The sequence below is a fragment of the Adiantum capillus-veneris genome, chromosome 15, assembly GCF_014529385.1.
Source record: "Adiantum capillus-veneris isolate H3 chromosome 15, ASM1452938v2, whole genome shotgun sequence".
In the NCBI taxonomy this organism is placed as follows: Eukaryota; Viridiplantae; Streptophyta; class Polypodiopsida; order Polypodiales; family Pteridaceae; genus Adiantum; species Adiantum capillus-veneris.
Genome location: NC_140945.1, coordinates 75,548,745 through 75,569,962, shown reverse-complemented (window position 1 = coordinate 75,569,962; position 21,218 = coordinate 75,548,745). Strand labels below are relative to the sequence as shown.

General features: G+C 40.8%; 1 protein-coding gene across 1 annotated transcript; it reads right to left on the bottom strand.

The window, feature by feature from the left end:
• Positions 1-19,292: 19,292 nt before the first annotated feature.
• On the bottom strand, positions 19,293-20,837 carry LOC147440905 (uncharacterized). Its single transcript, XM_086483353.1, has 2 exons — positions 19,552-20,837; positions 19,293-19,296 (listed from the first exon to the last, which is right to left on the bottom strand). Exons 1-2 carry the CDS (start codon positions 20,835-20,837, stop codon positions 19,293-19,295), a joined length of 1,290 nt encoding a protein of 429 aa, XP_086339479.1.
• Positions 20,838-21,218: the final 381 nt, after the last annotated feature.

Here is a 21,218-nt window from a genome sequence, read left to right as displayed (position 1 = left end):
GGAAAGGCCCTTAACTTAGTAGCTTCGTCATCCCTTCCCGATACCAGAAAGGCCATTTCCAAATTATCCAAAAAGTCTGGAGCAACCTCCCCAGGCTTACCATAAAAATTAGGGAAGGCCATAAGTGAGAGAGTAAATAATTACACAAACAGCTCCAATTTATTTTAAAATAGAGTATGGTAATTACAATTTGGAGCTTTAGCACAACTTAGCTCAAAATAGGATGAAGATCGACACATCAAAGGAATGGTAATAGTCTAGTAAGGGTAGACTGACAGGATGAGGAGAGCGCAAGATTTCCCCAAGTCTCTCGGCTCCAAACAACAGGGCTATTCTTTGCTGATAAAAGATTTTTCTATCAATACAAATATTCACACGGATATGATGCACAAAATGGAAAGGAAACATGCGGGGATCATCATTCTCATTATTGGCATCCATACTTACACACAAGAGCCTAGCTTAGTTGCACCACCTTGGGACCAATGAGCCTGATCAACCACAGAAGGTCAGCACCTCGGATCACTTCGACTCTTCCTGATGCATCTATGAAGACGTAAGGCGTGATGGCAACACTTTGTACAATGCTGAGCCTTTTAGCAAGCAACAATTGGATGCTATTACCATAATCAGCATGACGAATGAAAGTGACACCATTAATGTGCGGCACATCATCAACTAAGATAGTTTCCTTAGATTGAGATAACTTCTTGAAAATTAGCAGCAAAGGTAGGGCAGGGACGCTTTTCACCCAGTCTCCAAAGCACTTTGGACAATATCCAAAGTGATCTTCACGCGGACAGGAGGTTGGCTTGGGATTGGTGGTGTCTGGATTCACAAAGTGCACTGGGAGCACTCGCAGACGGGCGGCAATCTTGTAGGCAAGCCTTCGCCTCTTTGCTTTAGGAGGATTTAGGGGTGAGAGTCGTGGTTGCAAGTTGGAGGTTGAAGTTGGTTGCTCACTAGCCTTTTTCTTGCCTGTAGTGGTCATGTAATCCCTTATTAATGAGATTAATCCAAATGTTACCTTACGCTTGAGCATGCGCTGCGGCCTTGGGCCACTTAGGTGTAGAGGTGATCTTCCTCCTCTTAGTCGGCTCCTCAGGAAAGAGAGGTCTGGTGATGCTTTCTCTTCCCTTAATGTGTGTCACAGTACCTTCGTGTATGTTGATGTAGAATATTTCAAGCTCGTGTGCGTTGGAGGTTTCTGGAGCACTCATAGGTTGAGAGGAGAGGTATATCAAGCTCTTCTTCTTACTCTCCTTCGTTGGCGACGATCACGAACAAGGCATGTAGAAGAACTTACTTCTTGAATTTCAATGACACTGCAACCTGGTAACAAGACCTTGATGAAAGCTTTTAAGGCCTCTAAAGCCTCCTCCTCTTCTGTTCTCCAATTTGCAAACTCCTCATGCCATTCGTCCATGTTGTAGATTGCACATCTTCATTGCTTGTGGACTGAAGGTCTGTGTAGCCCTCCTCCGTGGGGGCACCAAAATGATGGCAGGAAAAAGAGCAGTGCAATCGGGTGGCCTCTGTACTCGTGCACACTCCACAAACCACGCCTCATGCAAACAAACGAAGAACAAAACAAAGGGGGCACCACCCTAAATTAAGAGGTTTAGGGACCTCACACATAGTGCACATAGGCAAGTGAGACTTCTGGCATTATGATGGCATCAAAACATATGGCAAAACACATAGAAACGAAACTTAGGGACCTTATGTAGCATATATATACACAAGACATCAGCTTAACAATACAATGGCATCTGATCATACATAACAAGGATATAGAGAAGCAAGCCAAGGATGGCATAACCCCTTGTCAAAAACAATCAACCCAGCAAGTAGGATGATCCTACTAGCAACACATCAATACCTTAGAGAATGATAGCGAGGATGGTGGCCATGGAGCATGAGAGAAGACTTCTTATTTAGGTTTTAGGGCTAGTAATGTAGCATACTAGAGGGAGAGAGAGAGAGGGAGAGAGAGTAGAGCTCCATCCATAGCTCCTCGTTGGTAGCAATGTCGTCATAGCTTCATTGCTTGGTGAAGTGGGTGAAGTGTTGTGTTTTGAGTGAGAGAAGGCCTCCTTATATAGGTTTCTGAGAGGGTTTAGGATTAGGGATAAACATGCTTAAATCCGCTGATTGGGGTCACTTTTTGCTTAGGATGGTCAACAGATTGAGGTCACCTGATATGTCATCATCAATATATTCTCTAGAGTGATGTGAGAGGGGAGGATAAATGCTGATTTTTCTAATTGTGACACATGGGGATAAGGCCTTGACCAGCATTTAAGAGCAGGTAGGTAGCTGTTGAAACTGGAGGTTCTGCACATGTCAGGGGGGGGACCTGCTGGGTCCTCCTGAATATCAAATTCTCAAAAAATCCTCAACCATGGCTTCTTTTGACACGTGTTCTTTGAAAAAATCAGCATGTCTCTTTTCAACTCAAAAGTCTTTATCCCTGTTGACTCACCTTTACCATAAGATTTTCCCCTTTTCTCCTCATGTAACTGCATTGTTGATGCCCAATCACTGCTTCTAGTAATAGTGAATTGTTGCCTACCAAATACTTATGGTGCAGTAAAAAATATTTACCATGGGTAAAAAAAGTTACTGTAGGTAAAAAGTGATTTGTATTTACCATGTAGGTGAAAAATATTTACTGTAGGTAAAAATATTTACTGTCGGTAAAAAAGTGAAAACGGAGTATGCTGTGCTGTGAGTCCACACGAACATCCTCGTGTAAATTTCACTAGAAATTCACACCTAGAATGGGCTATTCTGTAAGATATAGGTTGTAGGCATGCATAAGAGCTCGTTCCCACGTATCTTCTGTCCATGGCACTTTTTACTCTTTGGTGCTTGTGAAGTAGATTTTTCTTCTCTTTCGAGATCCCTTTGACTAGAGTATCCTCATCTCCCCAACAACTGACTGTGCTTCTATTGCATCTTCAGAAGGGGTCCTAAAAACCATGCATCATCCTTGTTCTCCACATTCAAAACACTTTCCCGCTTTGAAATATTCATCTCTTTGTTCTTCTGTCAGTTGAGATCGTGTATCTCTCTGTCATCTACTTTTATTTTGACTTGTCGAAGGTTATGTGGTGGGTACGTCAAGCTACGCGAATGCATAGCGAATTCCCGCTTAGCATGTCCCATCACTTGTTGTATGGACTCGAACTTCTGCTCAAGACAAGTAGTCTCGGATCTCTTTGGGAAGTCCACAGCAAGACCGCTCGATTTGTTGTTTGAAATTGATCTTCTTAAAGGATGATGCAGTTAAGAAAACATCCCAAAATATCTCACAATAAGTATCCAAAGGTTCTGCCTTGACCATCCGAAGATGATTCCAGTCAGTAATCATGCCCCATTCGTATTCGTGACTGAGCCACGAAGAGACAAAGAGTATCTTAAACTTTAGCTACTTTTGTTTGTGATTCTTTTCTTAACAAAAGAGTGGACCACCATGCTCGTGCATTGGCTTAAAAAAAAGATGCTACCCGTAGTAATCTCTATATAGTGGCCTCCAGAAAATGCTATACCAAATTGTTGAATAAAGCTTAAAGACTTAGGAGCATCTCAATACCTTGAAAATACTCAAACTTTACTACCTGTCCACCCTCTTCCTTGGTCTTTTTGCCTTTGTCGTCAAGAAAATCATACTGATTGGCTCTGCAAAAGTGCTTCCTTTTTTAATAAAATGTATGGTCCTTTTGTTGTTTCTTGCCCTTTTTGTCCTCATCACTCGAGTCAGAAGAGGATGAGTTGTACGAGTTGTCAGAAGAAGATGAGGACGAATTGGAAAATCCTTTGTAACGTAATCACTTCTTCTGATTTCTTGCATTCTTAAAAGAGGATTTTTGGCCCAAGTAACCAGGGAAGTCAGTTCCCTTGTTGCATTTATGTAGTTTCTTCTTCTTTACCCCCAATAGATGCTTGACTCGTCTTTCAACCACGTCCTCAAGTTCATCTTCAGTACATTCGTGGGATAGGAGGTTTCTTGAGGGGCTGAATTTATCGAGGAATTGATGGCATTCTACCAATGGGTATGCACCTCGTCAATCGGGTGTCGGGTCAAAAATTTGGCATACCTGGAATCCTTTGAAAATTGAAGCATTTCCTTTGTACAATCATCAATCTATTGTTGATGTTGCATCTCCATCAATTGATATCCCGTAGGCCGAGGTGGCCCGTACTCTAGATCCGCGATCCGTTTGGATTTTCCCGTGCTCTCCTATTTCTGAAGTGTCATGAGGGTTTGTTTGATTCTTGTGGGATTCTTCGTTTGATTTCATGTGTGTCACGGTAAGAGGATAGGATTTCTTAGTAGAAGAGAAATCGGGCGCCATCTAATACCATTGTAAGAGACTTGGACACCCTAAGTCAAGAATCCCGCACGACACACGAGAGAATCATTTAAAATACTTCACAAGTTTAAAATTTAAGTTGACATGGCTCGGCATAGTTACATGCCTAGAGGTGTTGGCCCCAAAACCTAGCACCCCTTTCAGTATTTCTTTATTATATTAATGCTTGAGCAAAGCACAACACTCGAAGGGTCCTCTGCTCTCAGACTCTGCGTCCAGATGCTCTAAAGAGTGAGGCCCAAAGGGTCTATTTATTCTTACGAGGGTTGCCCCAAAAGCTTCTAACTCAAAAGCAAAATAGTCCCAAAAGCATTTGGTAAAAAAATTTCCCAAAAAGCAAGCAACGCAATTTGCAGAATTCCATACAGCAGCCACAGCAGCATGTCAGCGCGATATGCGAAAATCCGTACTGCTGCCACGTGGCATCTGTTAGTGTGAAATCCAAGACTTGCCTGTTCGTACAGTTTTTTGCCACATCATCTTACTCTGTCTGCAGATGATCATGCCACATCATTATTTTGTGACATCTCTATTGTCAAAAAGAATAAACTATGCAAAAAATGGAACAAATTGGTACAAAGTTGGTACAAGGGTATTTTGGTAATATTTGAGATTTGAGGGGTATTTTGGGAGCTTCCAGGGGTATGTTGGTAATTTCCCTTGTTTATAAAGTAAGGTGAATTGTATTGTCAAAAAAGAATAAACTATGCAAAAAATGGAGCAAATTGGTACAAAGGGTATCTTTGGAATATACTTGAAATTTGAGGGGTATTTTTGGAGTTTCTACAAATTTCAAGGGTATTTTGGCAAATTTTTTCTTCTTTTCAAATAAGGTTAGAGTCTTGTTTGACAATGGTTGAAAAATGTTATGTAGGCTTACCCAGCTCCAGCAAGTGAGGATCACCGATGAGGCTTGACATGAGAATTCTGCATCCTCTCAGGGGAGACATTTTGTGCGCCTTGACTTCATTTGATTAGCTGTGTCTTTCTAAGGATCCTTGTCCTAGCGGCTTTTGGAGGTCCTTACCATTTCCCAGGATTGTAGGATTTCATTTCATTGTACCTTTGTTACAAGTCTGTCACTCACTCTTTAGATTGTGTGTAAGGTCAAGTGTGTTTTGAGTGAAAATTATGCTTTTGGATTGTATTATTTTGGATTATAGTAAAGCTAGCTTTTGCAAGGGTGATATTTTTGGTACCATATGTTTCAGCAGGCACGCATGCGTGCGTGCACACACGTAGAGAAAGGAAAAACAAAGAATGACTTTCTTATTGTCTCTGAACGGTTGAGCTCGGTCTATGAGACAAATCAATGTACATGTAATGTATTTCTGTCATCCCAAAAAAAAGGCAAAGCTGCATTGAAAAGGTATTGAGAGAGAGAGAGAGAGAGAGAGAGAGAGAGAGAGAGAGAGAGAGAGGCCCATTTCCTTGATTTTTGACCCATCCTTCAGAAGAAGGTGTCTGCCTTTATTATCTTGCTAAAAGGTGACAAGGCTCTTTTTATGAATACGATAACAGATTCAGTTTTTGTAAATGCCTTAAAACACTACTAGTATGTGACCCACGTGTTGCTACGACCAAAGAAACATGGCCACTATTCTCATAGGGCTATCTTTGAAGGGTATCAGAGAGTACCACAGACGGAGAGTCAGAGAGAGAAGGAGACACACGACACACAGATATGGGTGGGGAGACTCAAAAGAGTGAGAAGCCCCCTATACACTTATGCTATGTATAAGGTATACAAGTCAGTGGACGCCCAGACTCTGGGCGGTCGGGCAAGGCATAGGCGCCTATACCCCAACAACATTGAAGGGGATGAGAGCACCACAAACGGAGAGTGAGAGAGAGAAGGAGACACACGACACACAGATATGAGTGGGGAGACTCAAAAGAGTTAGCAGCCCCCTACACACTTATGCTATGTATAAGGTATACAAGTCAGTGGGTGCCCAGACTCTGGGCGGTCGGGCAAGGCACAGGCGCCTATACCCCAACAACCTCCCACTTAAAGGTGATTGTGCCTTTAAGCAAGGGAAGCTAGTCTAAAGACTACAAAAGGCGAGAGAAAATCACTCTCAACCGATGCCCACTGGCTGGCTGTGATCGTGTGCATCCAGTTGTCCTGCTCCCATGTAAGTCCATACACCACCAAACGTACCGCACACGTACTGCAAGTATGTACACAATACCTGTATATCTCCCTCATGCACTATGCCATCATCAGTCAACAAACGACTGACAACCCCAACTGCAAATGCTCCCACTGCAGCTGCAATATCCGGTCTCAATATCAGCATCTCATACATGAGACCATCGAATGCCAATGCAATGCTAGCGGGCCCTGCTAGCTCTATGGAGCATGCATCAACATATATATCCCTGGCAATAGGCATCTCTAACTGACAAGGCGTGTCAGCCACATGCATCTCCTGACTGTCTACAAAATACGCATCAACCTATCTGCAAACCTCAAAGCAAACCAGCTGCTCTAGGTGTCTGTTGGAAGACATATCCTGTACAACTATATCCCCATGCTCACTGTCGAGCATAGAAAGGAATGACTGCATAATCGATGAAATCTCATCCTCCTCTGCAATCATCCATTGCAAACATGACCACTCAATCTGTTGTGACTCACTAGAGCTCCCATGCTCTAACTCCTTATGCATAGACTCTTGCACAACTTCCTCCTGTCGTGACTCACTAGAGCAAGACTGCTCTACCTGTCTTTCCTGCATAGAAGTATCTCACACAACTGACTCTCTGCTTTGCTCAGTCACTAGCAAAGCATGCATGTCTGACTCTGTCACCTCTCTGTGTGACTGCTCAAGTCGTGCCCCAACTGTGTGCACAACGAGCTCACTACTCTACACTCCATGCAAAGCACCCTGCAACCCATGAGCAAAAGAGACTGTCCGGGTCTCTCGCTCTCTGCATGGCTATATAACAAGATTGAGACTCGACCATCTCGCACCAGTACTACGTGCAATGGGTACCATGTTCCAGCTCTAGCACCTCTCGCAATCACTAGCGAACCCAAATGCAACGCAAAAGATCGCTCAAGCAGCGATACCCGACATCCACTATCCCTGAGCTGACCAACAGAGATCAAACTCATCGTCAAATCTAGCACATGATGCACATCTCTGAGCACGTACGATGCACCACTCGGTAATGACAGTCTCACATCTCCTGAACCAGCAATCTCATGCAGTGACCCATCTGTCAAACGCACACTACCATGCACTCTGCTAGAATAGCTACTGAACCAGTCACGATACGTAGTGACATGAAAAGTAGCGTCCCTATCTAGCACCCATTGCAAAAGAAGTGCACTATCCTCAGACGTCAAAAAATCAGGAGTAATACAGGAAGCAAATGTGATCTCACTGTCACTAGGGTACTCAGACATTGTATCTGATCCTACAACTGTCACATCAATGGAGCCTATAACATCTACTGCATCCTTGAGACTAGTCTATCTCTTGTGCTGTCTCATACGATGAAAGCATCGCCGTCTAATGTGTCCTATGTGACCACAATGCCAACATCTCAAGTGTCGACACGAACGAGAACGCCGTCTCTCATGAGTCATTGTCCTAGACTCGAAAGTCTCACACATATTGATTACTATAAGTGAATGTCAAAAATAACCAAGAGCTGTAACTCTACTCTAGGTACGGTAGCAATGAAATGCACTCAACTAATCCAAAAGAAGCAACCTGCAACGAGAAAATGCTCTCCGAAAAAGAGCTCACCAGCACCTACAATGCTCATGCGAATCCACGCATAAAATCTTTCGCAGTAGTGTAGCCACACTGTGCTCCACAAATGGCAATGATGCAAATCCCAAATGCCAAGTGTACGAGGCTCCTGTAGAGTAAACTAAGATTATGTATGGCTGTAAAATATGGCTGCAAATCAGCCCCAAAACAGCCCCAAAATTCAGCTTTTAAACAGCTGCATAAGCAAGTCACAAACGTGTCCCAGATCAGTCTACAACGGAGCCATACATGGACACGTGCAAAGAGGAAACAATGGCTGAAAATTCAGCGCCCAAATAAGCCCTCAAACCTGCCTGTAAACTTGTAAACCTGTATAGTTGAAACCTCCTGAAAAACCTCAAGCCATTAGTGCTCGAATCCGGCTACCTAGCTCGTAGCCACACAAGCATACATCACAATATTCACTCTTGTGAGTGTTCCAAGATAACTGTACGCCCGTCAAACCGTGAGCTAATCACCAAGCCCACATTGTGCGGTATCGATGCATACACACACACAAATCTCCCACCTGCAGAGAACACCGTACGTAATCACTAAGTGCAATCACAATCACAACCTGGATCGCATCAACTTATGCGCATAAAACTCCTGGGAATATTTCACCAGAGTTTCGACGCACAATGGCTATCAACACAAAATAACCATTGTCCTGCAAGCTCAATACAATGAGCAATCAATGCGCATCAAACTACACTCAACATACATGCATAAGCTTTGCAAATCTATGTCCAGCAAATGCTCACAAAGAGTACCACAGGTGACCATACATATCATCCACAACCAACCTCTACACTTGCTCACAAGATCTACTGCTCACCACATAAGCTTACATAGAGCATTACCCACTCAAAGACCATGTATGCAAGCCACAACACTGCAGAAGAACCACTCAACTGTAATTGGCAACACCTGTGGGAGTACTAGACTAAACCTGTACCTGGGAGTCAAACCCGATCTTGTAACACCTCATATGTGCCTACTACCTGCAGTGTGCACGGGTAAGCTGTCTGCAGCAAAGAAAACAATAGAGCCCAAAACTATCCTGAAAAACACTCTCTGTGTTTTTAATTTCAGACCCACTTACACTCCAAATCAGAAAAACATTCCTTCTACAAAGTCGTAGAGCTTGAAGCCAGCTCTGTTTTGAACCATAAAGTTATGGAATTGGAGCTTTGTAGCTCAAGTTATGAGCAAAACAGTAGACTGCTGTCAAACTGACAAAAACTGAACGACTTTCTTTTGTGCTTCTTTGAGCTCATAGAAAGGCTCAAACTCACTTCCCACCTCGATGCGTGAGCTGAATGTATCAATCTCACAATGCTTCCATGTCTATGGAAGCTCCAAAATCCAATCTGTCGTCGATGTAGCCGTTGCAAAGCTTGCCGAGAAGAGGGAAAATGTTGTACACAGTGGGCTGATATGTGAGCACTAGGAAGCTCCTGAGAGCTCTCTTGCAAGCCTCTGTATGGCTGCCCACAAGCCTCCTTTATTTCTTTGCTCAGATCTGCGACCTCTCCGCCTTAGCCGACGAGTTCATCACGAAGCCGTCCATCTACGCTCTCACACCTGTCTCTCTGATACCAATTGAAGGGGATCGGAGAGCACCACAAACAGAGAGTGAGAGAGAGAAGGAGACACATGACACACAGATATGGGTGGGGAGACTCAAAAGAGTGAGCAGGCCCCTATACACTTATGCTATGTCAGTGGGCCCAGAGTCTGGGCGGTCGGGCAAGGCACAGGCACCCCCTATAAGGTATACAAGTCAGTGGGCGCCCAGACTCTGAGCGGTCGGGCAAAGCACAGGCGCCTATACCCCAACAATCTTTTCTTCCCAGTGGAACACCATCAATACTCACTTTCTACATGTATAGTCTGTTGTATTTTTAAAAGTGATGCATGATACAACCTCTTGACGGATTCTAACAAATATGAATATATGCAAGTAGTTGCAAATCACTTTTTAATACCAAGCTTGGGAACTAGGCTCAGAGAAATTATTTTTTGTGAGTTGTCAGCCCTTGTTCAATAAACTTCTATTAGGTTGTATAGAGAGAGAGAGAGAGAGAGAGAGAGAGAGAGAGAGAGAGAGAGAGAGAGAGAGAGAGTCCTCCTTTTTGTGTGTCTAGGTCTAGCAATGCTACCAAGCTTGATTATATAGCTTAGATAAGTTAGCATGGTGTGAAATATTTGAAAGTTAAGAGAATTCAATGTGATCATAAAAGTTTTTTTGAAAATGGAGTGGGTTCTATAGAATTGGTTTCAACAGTGGAAACAAAATTGGTTCAACAATGGAGTGGGTTCAATAGAATTGGTTTCAACAATGGGAACACAATTGGATTCAATGTCTTGACTCCACTCTCTTACTTGCTTCTAGCCTTGCTTCTTTTCTTGTGAGAGCAAGGCATGGCAATAGTGCACATCATAACCTACTATATAGTAGGAAGGACGTTTTTCCCTTGGTCTACCTAGGGTTGATAGAATTGCTACCAAGTGCAAAAGTACAAATTGGGTAAGTAAGCATGTTTTTAAATATGAGTTCCCATAACTGGTACATTGTGTAATCATAAAACTTTTCATGTCTAAGAGTGGAATCTTAAAGTGGGGAGAAGAAGTCAGATACTTCAAGAACTCCATTTTGCATTGGTCCCCCTGGTTGTCCAAAGTTGTAGATCCGCCACAAACTCCCGATTGGATTGAGACAGCCAGGAAACTGAATAATAAGGGTCTGAAGCAACTTGTGCACTCCTCGGATAGTGGCAACAAGAGTTGGAAAACCATTGACCTTCTGGTTACCTAGTACCAACTCAATAGCTTGGAGGTCTTGCTTGTCCACAAAGTGATGAAAGAGCTTGACAATTTAGTGATGCCAATCTGCGATTCGGAGTTTGACTGGAATGTCTGGAAATGGCCCGAAAGCAGTCTCTTATGGAAACCTCATCCTAAAAGCATTTATCAGAAAATGATGCATAAGAAGAATTGGTCTAGCCCCCTTAACAAGCTATGGAAAAAGCAATGGCCGGAGGAAAGGTGGGAGCAAGCAATGGAGAACATATGGAAGCCAAAGATTCCGTAGCACATGAAGGTTTTTCTATGGAAGGTAATTTGGGGTGCTCTACCGATGGCGGTGAAGATTTAGGAGAGAAGGATTGGGTCAGATCGATGCTTGGGGTGCAGGATGGCTAGTGAAGATCTGGCCCACCTATTCATGGACTGCCCAACTATTAAAGGCCTTGCAGGGAAAATATGCAAGTGGGTCCAAAGAACATGGAAAATTAGTTTTTTCAAGAATGACCTATTCCTTGGAGGTAAGAATTCAGGAAGTCTTGCCCTCCTCGTCACCACTCAAATCATCGGATACTTCTTCATACATAACGTATGGCAGACAAGGAACCGCTGTGTGTTTGAAGGAGGTTTTGAGGTGGCAAGCTTCGTAGAAATTACTCAAGAAAGCAAAGTGCTAATATGGACGCTCGGGTGCAAGCAACACTCAGAGGATTGGTATAGGACTACTTGTGCCTTGTTGTCAATAGATGGAATGACTAGGATGGAGGAAATCTTGGCCATCGGTAAATAAAAGATCTCATAAGGACAAGTTTATGGACCTTGTCTATCGAGGAGGAGGGGGTGGGTTGGTGGGGGTGGCCGCCCTGATAGCCGATGTAATTATAGTCCTTGGATGATGTCATGGCTCAACATGAGCATGACAAGACCTTGTTATTTTTTGGGTTGTTCAATATAATTCACTCACAATTGTGAGTTTTGCTATTAAAAAAAAAAAGAGTGGAGCTGTGAAAAAATTATTAGGGCTCATAGTTTCCAATGTAGCAAGAGAGCTTCAAGTTTCAAAGAGATGAGTTAACTTTCTTTTAATATCAAGAATGTGATTGGCCCTACCGTCTATGTTTGTCTATGTTTCTCTACAGATGCCACACTTGCTTGCATCTCTATCTATGTTTTGTGCACAAGTTTGGTAATAGTGTTCACCAAATCATAACGATGCATAAGTAGGTTAGTACGTGTACACTATTTGTTCGTGTACGCTTATGCACCATTGGCACCTTCAAATGTTATAGAAATGAAAGCAAAATAAGGTCACCTAATAGTTTATGTGGATGCTCTGGGCCTTCCTCAAAAATTTTAAGCTCCACTACATATAGTATAGAAGCTGTATGTGAATGCTCAAAGAAAATCTAGATTTAGTGTAATCCTATGTACAAATTTTGAGCTTTACCTCTAAATGCTAATTAAAGGCGAGAAGAAACCCTGATTTTACCAAAATTCCACATACAAATTTTGAGATTCACATCTAAATCTACCCTCTCACCTCAGATTTCTCATGCTGCTTTGGAATCGGTCACGCCGCCTTGGGTTCACTCACCTTCTGCCTCGGTTTTGCTTGTGTTCAACGTTAACCTCGGACTTTTTTTCAAATACAAAGCTTCTAATGCTCATATAGTAGAAGTAGATTGTGTTTAAAATTTTTCATATGCATGTTTTCCAAGTGTCTCAGCAGAAGCATTGTGTATATGAGTGGCTATCCAATTGCTTGAAAAAAAAACACAAGTTTTGTGTATTCTCACATATGAAAATTTGAAATCCACCTCTAAATTCTAGTTCTAAAGATGAGAAAACCTACAAATTTTAGGAAAAAATCATTGATGAAACATAGCAAAATTGCCTTTAATTTTTCAATAAGTCGCTTTTTAAACTTTTTTGAAAAAAAGCATTGTATTGTGTGCGAATGCTCAAAGTAAACTTAGGTTTACCTATGAATTTTGAGATTTAACCATAAATTCTCTTTTTTTTGCTATACTCACAATTGTGAGTGAGAGAATTTATATTAATTTGACGGGATTGTATTCTTTTGAAGCTAATATAGATTTAGCAACAAAATTCTAACTTGAAGGCAAGGAAAAAAACCAAGTTTAACACAAAGCCTAGAGAAACTTAGTGTTAATTTTCTCTGCCTCTTGCCTTTGCCACCTCGGTTTTGCTCATGCCACTTCAGATTCGTGCATGCTGCCTTGGGTTCGCTCCCCCTTTTTGCCATCTCAAATTTTCTCATCACGTCGGATTCGTGCATGCCGCCTTGGGTTCCCTAGCAAAAACACTTGTCTTCCACATTGATTTTGCTCGCCTGATTTGCTGCAAATTTTCTTATATGTCGGTTTTTAAACTTTTGTGTAAAAAGCATTGTATTGTATGTGAATGCTCAAAGTAAACTTAGGTTGGTGTAATCCTACCTATCAATTTTGAAAGTTAGCCATTTATTATAACTTGAAGGCGAGAAAAAAACCCAAGCTTAGCACAAATCCTAGAGAAATTCATGGTAAAAACCTTCAAATATCATCAAGAATTTCTTTTTGTTGTTCTACCTATCAATTTTGAAACTTAGCCATATATTATAACTTGAAGGCGAGAAAAAAACCCAAGCTTAGCACAAATCCTAGAGAAATTCAGGGTAAAAACCTTCAAATATCATCAAGAATTTTCTCCTCGTTCCACCTTGCCACCTTGGATTTGCTTGTTCCACTTCGGATTTGTGCACATCAATGTGGTTTTGCTGGCCTTTTTCCCACCTATTCCATCGCTTTGGATTCTTCGGATTGGCACACACCACCTTGGGTTCGCTTGTCTTCCGCTTCAATTTTTCTTGCCTTCAACGCTTTCCTCCACCCCTCGTCTTGGAATCAACCTCTTATTCTCTCTCTCTCTCTCTCTCTCTCTCTCTCTCTCTCTCTCTCTCTCTCTTAAACACCACTGCTGGCTCGAAGGATGAAAACACACCCACACACGATCCTTCCTGTGTCAATTTTTGTGAAGCTCTCTCTCTCTCTCTCTCTCTCTCTCTCTCTCTCTCTCTCTCTCTCTCTCACACACACACACACACACACACACACACAATAACTCAGAACTTTAGAAGTTGGTGCCGGGTAGTGAGGCTCTCTCTCTCTCTCTCTCTCTCTCTCTCTCTCTCTCTCTCTCTCATATATATATATATATATATATATATATATATAGATAGATAGATAGATATATAGATATATATATATACTTAGGCTCGTCATAATTGAGAGAATTTATGAATTTTAAAGGGTGGCACATAGTTTAACTCCTAAAAATAGAAGGGGATAAAATATATTAGAATAGGTACAAGGCCTGTCAGCTGGGCAATCTCTCTTCTCATTTGGGATGTAAGTGTCAGGGCTGATTTTTTCCGTATACTTTACCCATTTTAAGGTATTTTTTTGTTTTCTATGGGAGAAAATGTTAGCCACTCTCTCAAAAATACACTATAATTCCAAGAAAATAATAATTTCTTGGAAATTGGCAAGGGTGCCCTTGGTGAGTAGCACTCCCCATGAGCTTGATGGTACAATCTCTCTCTCTCTCTCTCTCTCTCTCTCTCTCTCTCTGCCAATGGCATGTATAGCAACCCCATCATTTGTATGCATGTCCCAAAGCGATACAGAATGAAGTGGACTCACAAACAGACCAACCTTCTCCTTTTTTTTCTAGGGATAGATGTTTGACATTAGTTAGTGTATATGTGTGTGTGTGTGTGTGTGTGCATAGTGTTTGTGTGTGTGTGCGTGTCCATCATAATTTAGAAAGTTTATAGATTTTTTAGGGTGGCACATGGTTTAACTCTCAAAAATAAAAAGGATCAAATAACTCTCAACTGTTAAAAGGCTCGTCAATTAGGAATCTCTCTCCCCATTTGAGATTCCAATGTTAGGGTTGGTTTTTTGTTAAACATTTTACCCATTTTAAGGCATTTTTCTTGTTTTGTGTAGGAAAAAATGTTAGCTACTCTTTTCAAAATACATGATAATATTAAGAGAATAACAATGTCTTGGAAATTTGAAAGGCAAGGGTGTCCCTGGTGAGTAGGAGTCCCCATGAGCTCAATTGTAAAATCTCTCTCTCTCTCTTACTCTCTCTCTCTCTCTCTCTCTCTCTCTCTCTCATGGCCAATGACATGTAAAACAACCCCATCATTTGCATGCATGTCCCCAAAGCGATACAGAATGAAGGCGACTCACAGACAGACAAACCTTCTCCTTTTTTTCTAGGGATAGATGTTTGACATTAGTTAGTGTGTGTGTGTATATATACATATGTGTGTGTGTGTGTGTATGTGTACATCATAATATAGAAAAATTATAGATTTTTTAGGGTGGCACATGGTTTAACTCTCAAAAATAAAAAGAATCTAATAACTCTGACTTGATAAAAGGCCCGCCAATTGGGAAATCTCTCTCCCCATTTGAGATGCCAATGTTAGGGGTGTTTTTTTTTCAAAAATTTTACCCATTTCAAGGCATTTTTCTTGTTTTATATGGAAATAATATTAGCTACTCTTTTGAAAATACATAATAATATTAAGAAAATAACAATTTCTTGGAAATTTGAAGGGCAAGGGTGTCCCTAGTGAGTAGGAGTCCCCATGAGCTCAATCGTAAAATCAATCTCTCTCTCTCTCTCTCTCTCTCTCTCTCAAAATAATGTAGATAACAACCCCTTCATTTGAATGCATGCCCTCAAAGCGAGACCGACCTAAATTGATGTGCGGACATGCGAACCTTCTCCTTTTTCTCAACCGCTTTTAAAAATAAAAACTTACACAAATTTATAAAAGGTATCAATATTGGTCTTGAAAAAAGCCCCTTGATAAAACGAAGCGAAATATATCATTAAAAATCAAAGTTTTATTAAATAACAAAATCTCCACCAAAATTATCTTTACTTGCCTAGGTGGAGTGAAACTAAATTTATACATTTATTCTATGTACAGTTGAAAGTCTTTGGTCTTTACTCTGTACATTTTGAAAGGCTTTTCATTTCCCTCTACATGTCAAATCTGACCCTTCACTTTTGCATTTTACATTAGATGTTTGGTCTAGACTTTTGTGAAGTGAACCAATGCATGACACGTGGATGCCTTCTTCTTGCTTGAAATTATTAAGCTGCATTATGTATAGTATAGATAGATACTAGTATGTGACCCACGCGTTGCTGCGGTCAAGGAAACATTGCATGTATTCTCATAGGGCTATCTTATGTTCCAATTAGAACACTATCAATACTCTCTTTCTAAATGTATAGTCTATTGTATTTCTAAAAATGATGCATGACACAACCTCTTGATAGATTTTAACAGAACATGAATATATGTAAGTTTTTAAAACCAAGCTTGGGAGCTTCTCATAAACATTATCTTTCATGAGGTGCTAGCCTTTGTTCAACAAACTTATGCGTGCTCTCCTTCTATTGGGGTGGGTAGAGAGAGAGAGAGAGAGAGAGAGAGAGAGAGTCCTTCTTTTGGTCTATATATAAGATGATGCAAAGCATACTATTAAACCAAGCTTGGGAGCTTCTCATAAACGTTATCTTTCATGAGGTGCTAGCGTTTTCTCAATAAACATAGGAGTGCACTCCTTCTGTTGGGGTACGTAGAGAGAGAGAGAGAGAGAGTCCTCCTTTTGGTCTATCTTGATCTAGCAATGCTTCCAAACTTGATGATAGAGATTAGATAAGTTAGCACGGTATGAAGAGATGAATTCTAAGAGAAGTCAATGTGAGTAACATTTTTTGAAAACCACGTGGGTTCTAGAATTGGTTTCAATGATAGGAACACGATTGGATTCAATATCTCTACTCCACTCTCTTACTTGCTTCTATCCTTGCTTCTTTCTTATGAGCAAGGCATGGTAGTAGTGCACATCATAACTGCCTATATAATAAGAAGGATGTCTTTTCCTTGGTCTACCTAGGGTTGACAAAAGTGCTACCAAGTCAAGAAGTACAAATTGGGTAAGCTAGCAAGTTGTTAAAGATGAGGACCAATGACTGCTACATTGTGTAAGAAAAAGATTAGGGCTCATAGTTTCAAAATGTAGCAAGAAAGTGTCAAGTTTCAAAGAGATGAGTTTGCTTTCTATTAATATTAAGAACATGATTGACCCTTCCATATATGTTTCTGTCGAGATGACTCGCTTGCATCTCTATCTACGTTTTCTCCACAAGCATACTAATGGTTTAAATCATCGCCTAATCACAATAATGCATAAGTAGCTTAACACAATAAGGTTCACACTATTTGTTTATTTACATTTTCATGTTATTTGTATCTTTAAATGTGATAGAACTGAAAGTAAAATAAGTTTGCTTAGCTGCTTATTTTTGTAAGAGTTTCGACCATTATGTTAAATTGAAGGATGTGGTGCAAAATGAAGTCGATGACCTGAAATCATGCATGCCATTGATATTTCTCTACCTCTCTCTCCAAATTACAAAATCATGTTCCTCTTTGTGAGAGCATATTGTATTCAACCATTTACATGCTTGACACTATTCCCTTATCACTAGAATGGTAACCCAACAGGACATAAAAGTGTCCTTTCAGGGTTTTGGGAAAAAATTCCAAAACCATAGTAGATCCACTCATTTTGCAAAATCCTTTCATGAGCTTATAGTTCAATAACTACTACATATGGAAAAAATGAGAAACTTGTAATTTTTCTCATCCCTTGGTCACTACAAGCCTCCAAAGTTGATAGACCAGTGCATTTTTCCCAAAACAGCAATTTCTTACGGTTGATTGCATATAAATAAGAGTGGAGATTTTTGTAGGAAATGAGATAAAATGCCCCGTTAACTTCAATGGGTTGGTGACCAAAACATATGGTTGCTTTTACCTCACTAATTTATTTTTGGGCAAAAAAAATAGGTACAAAAAAGTTGCATTTTTGCCATTCTGCGGACCTATCATCAAGGTTGCTATAGTCACGCTCAATACAGATACTATATACATGTTTTCTTAGTTCCCTTTGGGCCTCTGGATTCAAAAGGAGCCATGGAGCATGTCAAAAGGATAATGGATCTCTTACAATTGGAACCTTGGGGGCAATGATAAAGTGCTAAACACAGCAAACATGAAAAAATTGGGTTTAGCAATATGACCTCTAGAAACCCATAGAAACTACTCAATATCTAGCCAAGTTTGTAGTCTATGATTAGATATGGTTACTACCTACAAAATACACACAATTGGCCTAAGAAACTAGCAATATTGAGAAAGTTATACTTGCTACTCTAAAATGTATCGTATTCTTCAGCAAAATAAAAAAACTCAACCATCATCATATACTATGCTATATAGCATATTAGGTCCCCCAAAACTCAAGGGATTAGATTTATGTTATACATTACACTTACACAATCAAAATTTAATTTGGATATCAAGAAAGCCACCAAAAAAATCATAAAAGTGCTAATTTTGGCCAAAAAAACAGGATTATGCAATTCTTGTAAATTGGTCATAACTTTCAATTTTAACACTTATCTCTCCCTACAAGCATCAAAACATGTTGAGAACTATGAAGACCTAACCTCTAGCCATCTAAACCTCACAAACATGAAGTTTAGAGTGGTATAGTTGCCAAAAATTGAAAAAAAGCCAAAAACAGGACCCGTTCTTTCACACAGTTTAGGTTCAAAAATGTTGTGCAAGAGTAAGGTTAATGGTGAGATCGATACTCAAAAAAAAATGCTAAGTTTTTTTCAGCTCATAAGGCAACTTTGTGGATATATAGCACCTAAAAATTCATTTTCATACTCTTCAAATAATTCAAGCAAAATGGTCACTTAACAGGACACAAAAGTGTCCAAGGACATAAAAGTGTCATGTTACCATTCTAGTGTTATGCACAATCTATATCATACCAACCATTTGGCTCAGCTCCTTAGCTCTTGCTCCCTTACATGTGAGACCGAACATTGAGGCAATGTAGGAGAGAGTCTTTTTGTATGCACATTATATCCTTGAAAATTTGAGAGTACAAATATCATACTCTACTTTAGTGTTGAGCTTTTGATCACATCAAATTTATTTTCTTACATTTTAGCCTGGCTACATTTCTTTCTCTCCTAGAAACTTCATGGACTCAATTTGTTAGTTGCAACCATTATATCCATAGTAGGGGAGCATCTTCTTTATGGAAACTTTAAAGATGCCTCACTAATAAAGAAGATGCCACCATTGACATCAATAAAGAAGTTATAGAATATTCTAGCATCATAGAAAAAACCTCATTGAATTATTTCAAGATTTGAATCATCTAATAAAATTGGAATGATATAGAAATGATACACATAAGTCTCTCTCTCTCTCTCTCTCTCTCTCTCTCTCTCTCTCTCTCTCTCTCTCTCTCTCTCTAACACACACACACACACACAAACAAACACACAAGACGACTAAATATTTACAATCTTCACGTGCCTTTGCAATGACCCAAGGGAATTCACGTGCAATGCGGAGAATTGGTGTCCAACCAGGCAATATGAGTGGGTTGCGAAGATGACGGTGGTCATACCTTTGTTTTTGCCCTATGCTGGGGTTGGTGAAATGAATCCAGAGTCTTGTTGTGTCGAAGAACGTAGTGCAGAGATTGTAGACGCCTTCTGCACCATTGACAAGGCCTTCGAGAATATCTAAGTTTCCAACGTATAGCTCGACCACTAGCCCTTGCTTCAGACACAATGTTGCTTGGAGACCCGCAGTTTGCCTAGCATCCAATGGAATTGCTATTGTTTTGCTGCAAGAAGCGGCACGCTTATCAATCACTTTGAATATGTGTGGCTCACCGGGCAATTGTGCGAAGACCTTTTCATTGTGTTCATCCTTTGCCTTGTTAGAGTAGAATAGGTGTGATATGGTTATGTCAACAGGAAACTCTCTGTGGAAGGAGTTGTTAATGTATGCAAGGTCGCTGCAGGTGTGCGAGCCAATTCTCATTCGGTTGAGCACCTCTATAAACTGTGCATCGGTTTGTCTCATTATGATCATTAGTTTGTAGCACTTAGGGAATTCATGCCAGTACGAAGGTGTGACCGCCTCGAGAAGAGCCTGCTTGCTTGTGAATATCCAAGAGACTTTGACTGGGCTAGCTTGGCAGAGGTCACCACAAAGTATGAAATCAAGGCCACCAAAAGGTTGGTCGTGTTTTCTCTTGATGGCACAAAGACGTGAGTCAGCCAATGAGAAGACACTTGATCCTATCAAGGAGACTTCATCAAACACTAGAAGCTCTAAATCTTGATAAAGTAAGCATAATGCATCTAGATTTTCTACTCTGAGGCTTGTGTGTGTCGTAGTTATCAAAGTCGAATGTAAAGCTGAGTGTATAGTTGTACCACCAATGGTGAATGTTGCCTTGCCTGTATATGCCATCAAGAGTGCCTTAGGAAAGTCAGCATTCTGGCCCGACTTATGCGTGTAGAAACGAATGAGGGCTTCGACTAGCAAGAGCAGTGTGAATGTTTTTCCAGTGCCCGCTCCACCTGTGAGGAAGAGGTGTATCTTTTCTAATGGCGCTATGCGTTTTTTGAGCATGACATCATCGAGGATGAGTCGCTGTTGTGGGTTTAGCTTCTTTATTGATGCGTGGAAATCCTCATTGGTCATGCCAATATGTTTGGAAAAATGCAAAGCAAATGGTTTCTTCATTGGTTGCTTTGATGGGGTGTTGATCATCACGTTGGCATTGTCGGAATCGTTCAAGGAACTTACACTTCTCGTGTTGCGTGAGTATGTGACAGCTGTTGCGAATCTGTCGAGTGGAGCTGGTACGACAACGAACTGTGATTCATTGTTTTTCATTGTCTCAATGTTTGAAGTGTAGACATCGATCCAAGACAAACCTTCGGGTAGGTGCTCATTCTCATGGCTTGACCACGGCAAGAAGAGAAGGCATTGTTCTATATAGTGGTTGTCAGGGTCTTTATTGTATCTAACGTACCGTACAATGCGTGCCCTCCGCAACAATGTGTTAGGCTTGGAGGGATTTTTTGTTGTGGAAGCGAACTGGGCCAGGCACATGGCAAAGAACGAGTGTGGTCTAGAGGCATATTTGTCAATGATGGAGGCAGAGAAGATTTCTATCGTGTCAGGGTGCATTTTTTGCAAGGCATTCTCTTTTTTCAGGACTAGAGCTCGCTCTTCACATGGATTAGCATTTATATATATGATTTCTCTAGACGA